At 37.9% G+C, this 8,553-nt stretch overlaps 1 protein-coding gene across 1 annotated transcript; it reads left to right on the top strand.

The window, feature by feature from the left end:
- Nucleotides 1-6,362: 6,362 nt before the first annotated feature.
- Nucleotides 6,363-8,290, top strand: LOC120184753 (endonuclease 2-like). The gene is made up of 9 exons (XM_039189134.1): nucleotides 6,363-6,482; nucleotides 6,561-6,732; nucleotides 6,827-6,934; nucleotides 7,040-7,095; nucleotides 7,259-7,342; nucleotides 7,421-7,513; nucleotides 7,611-7,678; nucleotides 7,748-7,821; nucleotides 8,193-8,290. The coding sequence occupies exons 1-9, from the start codon at nucleotides 6,363-6,365 to the stop codon at nucleotides 8,285-8,287; spliced, it is 870 nt and encodes a 289-aa protein (XP_039045065.1). The 3' UTR covers nucleotides 8,288-8,290.
- The last annotated feature ends 263 nt before the right edge of the window (nucleotides 8,291-8,553 follow it).

Raw genomic sequence — 8,553 nt, 5'->3', positions numbered from 1 at the left:
ATACCCGAGCTCCAAATCCTTTTAAGTGGGGGTGAAAGCGACGCATTCGTGTGAATTTATTCACCGCATATGCCTAGCAAGTAGCCTTCGGGATTCATATACCTTATGTCTTCGTGTGAATTTATTCACCGTGCGGGCATAAGAGAATGTTTCCTCTCGAGTTTAACTTAGTCCACATAAGCTTGTAATGGGCTTAGGACTAAGGGTCTGGCAAGCCCAAGGGGACACCAGCAAGGAGAACTCGAGTACCTTTTTAGAACCTAAACCGGGAGATTATGGAGAATCAGAGCCCACCCCAAAACTTCATTCCAAACCCTAGGCTGCTTTATTTCCTACTTTACTTTCTGTTCGAAGCATGCGAACTAGACAAATATGCGGTTAGGATTTGTTTGAAATTAGCATGCGGGATAGAGATCATGTCTGGGTAGGAATACTAAGCATGTTCGGGTAGATATCATGTGGGGTAGGACTTTTCATTTTCATCTTTTTTTTATTATTATCCTTATCTCACTAACTTTTTTCTCCTTTCATTTTTGTTCTTTTGCATTTTTTTATCATTCACATCATTAAAACGAGGTGTTGATCCACAAAAAATGTGTTTGTTAAAACATGAATAATCTGTATTAATGGACAAAGGGGTTATAATACAAAGAGATAAAAAGCTCAGAAGTCCAACCGGTATCAAAGAATACTTAGAGGCAAAGGTTTCAGGGGCAAGACGAGGAAATAGTTATTGACCCGGAGAGTCCTTTCGAAAATTACAAGAACAAGATGGTGAAACCCTAGCTAAGCTGGAGACCATTATTGATGAATTCCAAAATAAGTCGACAAACTTCGGATGGAGGGCTCCAATGGCACTTTCGTTTGGAACGAGCTCGGCATAGAGTGAAGGCCGGAGATGCAGTCATTCGAGACATTTTTTGTGGCAAGCAACTAATCACCCGCACAAGTTTAGCCAAAGGAGTCGGAATGGTTCGACAGGATATTCAACTGATGAAAAAGCGGAAGACGAATCAACTTTCCAGAGACTGTGCGGGATCTATACCATCAAAAAGTTTTTTGTCTCTTCAGACGTAACATTTTTGTCCCCAGTAAGGATTATTCAGAATAATAGGCACATTTTTCGGATCAATGCCTCGGACATTTCATGCATCATGCATTTAAACATTTTGCATTTTGTTCATTTCTTTACATTCACATTAATTATCTTCACATGTTTCATCAAAAATGGGAACATTTCGACCCTATTCCCATGACCTACAAAGAGCTCTACAAATAACTTTTTGACACACACATGTGGTGTCACCGTATCCAGGGAAATCCATGAAGCCCCGTACCCCAGGTAGTATGATGAGAACGCTCGTTGCGAAAATCATAGCGGAGTCCCAGGGCGCACTATCGAGAATTACTCCACAATCAAGAGAATCATACAGAAAATACGTAACAAGAATCGGATCAACTTCAACAATTTGGGGGCATCCAAGTGAGGAAGATCATTTCATCATTTGAGACATTATGTTTGAATCTGTTTTTTCATTATTTCTTAAGTTTTTGTAAGGACTTTTGAATAAATTTATGTTACTTTAAAGATGATAAGCAATGGATCACATTTGCAAACTTGCAATTCTTTGAATATCATTTGAATTAAGAAACTCTGTGAATGGTTCAGAGTTACGGATCTTTAACAAAATAACATGTTTTAAAACAATGAATTTAACTTTACCCAGAATATACACTCAAACACCGTACCCTGCTCTTGTAATTAACCAATATAACATTTTCCTTTCATAAGGTGCGGACAACATGGGGCATCATTTGCATATGACCATTACTATGCTTTTATTTAGGACGTTCAATGACGATGATGATCTTTACAAATGAAAGAGTCGAGTAGGTGAATCCAGTTTAGGTCAGTTGTTTGAAAATTGAACTCTAAAGATGAGATTCCTTGACTTTCAAAAACACCTAGACTATGACAGGTTCTTCTTGACAATCTTAAGAAATTAAATCCGTAAAAACTGAGCTATTCCGCTAAGGCAATTGGTTATAGAGGAAACTTGAAAGCCCTGGCCTTATGAGTAGATTACGTTCAAACCATGGCATTGCTCGGACACTTAGCAATTCGGTGTTTGCTCCACTGCTCTTGTCAGGCTGAAGACTCTGTGATGAGATGAACCCTTCAGTTAACTTGATAACTGTGATTATAATATTAAGCTGTCCCTCTAAAGCAATTGGTTAAACGCCCCGGCTTTATGGATTCAGCTAGTCAGATAACGACAAGTTAAATCAAATTTATCTAAGCAAGAAATTTTCGGTAAAATGGACTAAGGGAGTTAAGGAACACCTGTTATAGTCAACTACACACGAGCACTCAAGAATTTCATTTTTAGACCGATGTTTTTGCACTACCTTTGTTAGAGGAGACTACAAAGCTTGAACAAATAGAAGATTTCAGAGGACTGAAATAAAAGGTCTAGTAAGTGATCATGCTAGTTGCGTCATTTTGTCCGCACCCAATTGAAGTGCCAAAGCATGTTGCGGCATTTCAAAAAAAATGACATTTTTTACCAAAACCTTAGAAAGGAGGCCAAGCTAAAGCCAACCCATCCATTTGAACATTTGTCAAAGAGTTGTAACTCTGAAAGCATTAAAAGAGCTTTTAATTTCATTGATATTTTTTGAACTCACGTTTACAATGTGATTCAGTTGCGAACAATATTTTACAATATTTTTATCATGTCTCTCTCCTAAAACAAGAAAAAGGAGAAAAACATTTTAAAGCGGTACAGTCTCAAATATGAAAGGTCTGTAAAGCCAAAGCTCGAGAAGCAAATGGGGCACGATCAATTCTATGAACCAGATTGGCAGGCAAGACGCGGGACTTCAATCCAAGAAATAAATCATAATTCATTCATGATTGCATGCATCTTATACATACCTAGGTGCATCACATCCATCATTTTCAGCATACATGATTTGTTACAGCCTTTAGAGCCAATTTCAACTTCACAACGAAGGATATTGGACTCCAGACAACGTAAGTTCAACTTCACGACGAAGGGACCGCTGGTTGTCAATAAACAACTTCTCAATTTCAGAGCCAATTTCAACTTCACAACGAAGGATATTGGACTCCAGACAACGAAAGTTTAACTTCACGACGAAGGGACCGCTGGTTGTCAATAAACAATTTCTCGATTTCAGAGTCAATTTCAACTTCACAACGAAGGATATTGGACTCCAGACAACGCAAGTTCAACTTCACGACGAAGGGACCGCTGGTTGTCAACAAACATTTCTCAATTTCAGAGCCAATTTCAACTTCACAACGAAGGATATTGGACTCCAGACAACGCAAGTTCAACTTCACGACGAAGGGACCGCTGGTTGTCAATAAACAATTTCTCGATTTCAGAGTCAATTTCAACTTCACAACGAAGGATATTGGACTCCAGACAACGCAAGTTCAACTTCACGACGAAGGGACCGCTGGTTGTCAACAAACATTTCTCAATTTCAGAGCCAATTTCAACTTCACAACGAAGGATATTGGACTCCAGACAACGCAAGTTCAACTTCACGACGAAGGGACCGCTGGTTGTCAATAAACAATTTCTCGATTTCAGAGTCAATTTCAACTTCACAACGAAGGATATTGGACTCCAGACAACGCAAGTTCAACTTCACGACGAAGGGACCGCTGGTTGTCAACAAACATTTCTCAATTTCAGAGCCAATTTCAACTTCACAACGAAGGATATTGGACTCAAGACAACGCAAGTTCAACTTCACGACGAAGGGACCGCTGGTTGTCAACAAACAATTTCCCAATTTCGGAGCCAATTTCAACTTCACTGCAAAGGATATTGGACTCGAGACAACACAAGTTCAACTTCACAACGAAGGGACGGGTGGTTGTCAACAAACAATTTCCCGATTCCAGAGCCAATTTCAACTTCACGACGGAGGGTATTGGACTCGGAACAATGCTACTTACTTGGATTTCAACTTCACGACGAAGGATATCCAATTCCAGGCTCAACTTCACGACGAAGGGAATCGTGCACACAAGCATCATCCATCTTTAGATTGGATTTCAACTTCACGACAAAGGATATCCAACTCAAAGAAGGAGTATCTGTCAACAAAGACCTTCGAGTTCGACTACGCTCAGCTCCAAGGCACATCATTTACATCATATCTCAAGGAAAAAAGGGATATCTGTCAATAAAATTATCGAGTTCGATTCCATTCAGCTCGATGACACCTCAATCACACTACTGTCCGACTGCAATCGAGGTTTTCAAGCCGAGAAGAAGATATGGGTTAGCCGTTCCTTAGTAGCAAGAAGCCTTTTTCCCGTCAACTGTCAATGAAGACTTTTCGAGTTTGGTGTCACTCAGCTCGAGGGCATGTCAACCACATGGTGGAGTCAAAGAATTACTTTCCAATCGAAGTTTTAAACCAAGGTCTTTAAACCAAGAAGAAGACCAAAGCAGACTACAACGAGAAGCCACGTTTCGATTCAAATTCCGAACTACGACTTCAATATCATTTCAAGATGGACTCGACTTCGCAACGGAGGAGTCATCCACAACTCAATTCGACATGGAGTTATATCATAGTCAATTTTCAACTTCACCGAACGAAAATTCGTGTCTTTTTATCTTTGTCCTATTTTTCGTTCCACGAAAAAAGACAAAGAGGGGCAGCTGTAGACACTAGTTTTCTTCCACACGAACCGCACAACCAGCCGGTTTTCACGGAACCATCAAAGTTGTGTTTCAATGGGACTCCTCAACCCACTCACGCAACCACCGCCGAAAATCTCGGCACCCAACATCAACAAACAAGCAGAAATAAATTGAGAGTTCTACTCGGATTCTAAGACTTTTTTTCTACTATAATAAAGCGTGTAAACACATACCTGGGGGGGACACGCAAAAATACTCAGAGTTTACAAGAAACGCGACGGGATAAACATACGGGGAGCAACGATTTACAAAAAAAAAATCCTACGAGGAATACGCGAAAAATACGAGAAATACAGAGGGATTCATTCGAAGGAAAAATACAGAAGCATTTCGGAAGGAGAAGTCCGAGAAGAACAACATACCTCGGAACAGAAACGATCTGACGACGGAAGAGTTAGATCGGAGAGGTGAAGAGTCGAAGTTTCTTTTGCCTTTTTGCAGAGTTGGGGACATTTTCTTGCAAGACCGGGATTGGATCCAAGTTACCGGTGTCGAGAAAGACCTACCTTTAAAGTTTGGCGTTGAACGGGTTCTTTCCCGGCGAGAAGGCAGTGAAACGCTCACCCTGTTTTTAATATCTGGTAACAAATGAGTTTGGTTCTTCTTTTGTTTGTTTTAAACGTGAATGTGGCTTTGATCTGACATAGCAAGTGGAGCACACCAATTGTAATATATTGGAAAAATTACTTATTTGGTCACTTGACATTTGATGAATTATGTTAGCTTTATTTTTCCTTTAAGTTTGACATTATATTATGCATACAATTCATTTTGGTCCTAGAATTTTAATTTTAAATTAAATCCTTAGATTTAGGTTTCAATTATTTTAGTCCTAATTTAGATTATTTTATTTAGTATCGTCTTATTTATTATTATAATAATTATTATTTTTTAAAACCTCTTTTTTCATTTTTATTTCCCTTTTAACATTCTTTTTTATATATACGTTTTTAGTTATATTTTTCTATTTTTGTATATTTCTTATTTTTGGTTTTTTTTCATTTCTTACTATTATATTATACTATTTTTTTATTTTTTTATTTCATTTTTATTCTTATGTATTATTTACTTATTTATCAACTAACCTTTTATATATATTATTATTTTACTTTATTTATTATTATTATTATTTGCTATGATCTATTTTACTAACTTTTGTTTATTTTTGTCGTACATTTTGTTTCATTATTATTTTTATATTTATAGATATATATATATATATATATTTTCCCTTTGCTACCTTGTATTTATTTTTATTTTTACCATCTAACATTTTTCGACACTTACAGTGATAATTTCAATCGATCAAAGGTAATCAATTCGAACCGAATTTTTAAATTTAAATTTAAATTTTTAATTTTCGCAATTAAGACAATCGACAAATTAATTGGTACCGAAAGGGCGGTTCAAGGGTGTTAATCCTTCCTTGACCGTAACCGACTCCCGAACCCGACACGTTTCTGGTAAAACGCAGATCAGGTAAGATGGTGTCCGACCCACCTAAATTCGTTTTAAAATGGTCGGTGGCGACTCTAACCCAATTCATCCAAGTCGAAGCCCAATTCCGGGGCCCAACCGAAAGGCGGTTACGACAGTAAGAGACCGGAAATGGCGAGTTGTAAAATGCAGATGATTTTAGCTTTGTGCCCCTTTGTTATGCTCGTTACAATTCCTGCGACATATGGTTGGGGAACCGATGGCCATTCCATCATTTGTAAAATTGCTCAGGTTTTGATCTCATTTTCATCTGTTTTTTAAGTTGTTTTGGTTGCTGCTGATGACAACAACTTATTTGTTTCTCCGTAGTCTCGGTTGAGCAATGCAGCGGCGGATGCCGTGAAGCAGTTGCTGCCGAAATGGGTGGAAGACGATCTCGCGGCCGTGTGTTCTTGGGCGGATCGAGTCAAGTTCCGATACCGATGGTCGTCGCCTCTCCATTTCATTAACACCCCTGAAATCTGCAGTTACCGGTACTCGAGTACGTGTAAGATGTTTATGAATTCGAGTCGAATTGAATCGTTTTTTTTTTTAATAGAATCGAGTTTTACTCACTCCTAATTTTAACCCTCAAGGGGACTGCACAGACGAAGATGGAGTAGCCGACAGGTGTGTTGCTGGTGCAATTAACAACTACACTTCTCAGCTTCTTACCTACAACTCTGCATCGAACGAAGCTCAATGTACAGTCTCCCACGTTAGTTTCAGTTGCTTTCCCTTGTTTATTTGCCTTATTCTTCCGGGTAACATAATTCCGTTTTTTTGTAATAAATCGATAACGTTATCAGATAACCTCACGGAATCACTTCTTTTCCTTTCTCATCTAATGGGAGATGTCCATCAGGTATGTTATCAAACCCGCGATTCAGGGATGGATTGAGGGGAGACTGGCGTGATCGGTTGTCATGTTCCCCTAACATAAAATTCTACGTCCATTCCTGCTCTGATCCAATTGAGAATTTTAAGTTTCACTATAATGAACAACATTGATGTGCATAAAATTTCAGCCATTGCATGTGGGGTTTGCAGCAGACAAGGGAGGCAACACCATTGATGTCCACTGGTATAAAAGAAAGGCAGTTCTTCACCATGTGAGCTTAATCTTTAACTTTCTTCATACTCCTTCTGTTATGTGTTCGTGCATTAAAGGCAAAAGATTAATAATACAGGTCTGGGATACCAATATGATCGAGACAGCTGAAGAGAGATTTTATGATTCAAATGTAGATTCCATGGTTGATGCAATTCAACATAACATCACGGTATCTATCCTAGTTTATGATAACATAATACATACATACATGCATGCATGCATGCATCTATATATATCCTTTTATTTATCTGATGATTGTGAAACAGGGTGAATGGGCAAAAGAAGTAAAAAGATGGGAGAGCTGTAGTTTAAACAAGACAGCATGCCCTGATATGTATGTATGGGCCTTAACCATGGGTTTGACGCTTTAGAATATGAACTAATGTGTAGATTGTATTGGCAGATATGCATCTGAAGGCATCAAAGCGGCCTGTGATTGGGCATATAAAGGTGTCGAACAAAAATCTGTACTCGAAGGTAAAACTTAAAAATAATTTCAGAGACTTATCTGTTTGCCACGAGGGGAGAACAATGTGAAAAATATTAGGGTAATTTACGCGTTTAGTAATTGAACTATCAGTTTTGGTCCGTTTTAGTATCTAAAATTTCAATTTTTTTTAAAACCATACCTAAAGTTTTGTTATTAAAACAGACTAAAACCAATAGTTTAGGTACTCAACGCGTTAAGTTTTTAACGGCGGGTACTAAAATGAAACAAAAAGTAAACGTTAGATATCGTTTTGAAAAAGATTGAAAGTTTAGGTATTAAAACGAACCAAAATTAATAGTTTAGGTACTAAATGTGTAGTTTACCCAAAATATTAATATATAAGCTTCTGTTATTGCAGATGATTATTTTCTGTCGCGGCTACCGGTTGTTCATCGGAGGTTAGCCCAGGGGGGAGTCCGATTGGCTGCAACTCTTAACCGTATCTTTGGATGAAAAAGCAACCTATGCCACGTCCTTTGTTAATAATGTTATTTGAAGATGAATTTGTTCTTATGTTTATAAAATAAGTTAATTTTATTGAGTTTGAATTGTTTAATTTAATTTATGTTGAACTTGAAATTTCACTTCCTTACACGGTTACATCCCATTTAACCGTGCACATATACACAACCAATTGATTTATTGGAATGAGACACTAGATTCTTTAAGTTGGGAGTTCGAATCTTAACAATTACGAATGGAGTAAATTGGTTTGGGAT

Source organism: Hibiscus syriacus, unplaced genomic scaffold (assembly GCF_006381635.1).
Source record: "Hibiscus syriacus cultivar Baekdansim isolate YM2019G1 unplaced genomic scaffold, ASM638163v2 tig00112928_pilon, whole genome shotgun sequence".
NCBI lineage: Eukaryota > Viridiplantae > Streptophyta > Magnoliopsida > Malvales > Malvaceae > Hibiscus > Hibiscus syriacus.
Note: the sequence above shows the minus strand (reverse complement) of the source record. Positions and strands in the feature narration are given on the sequence as shown.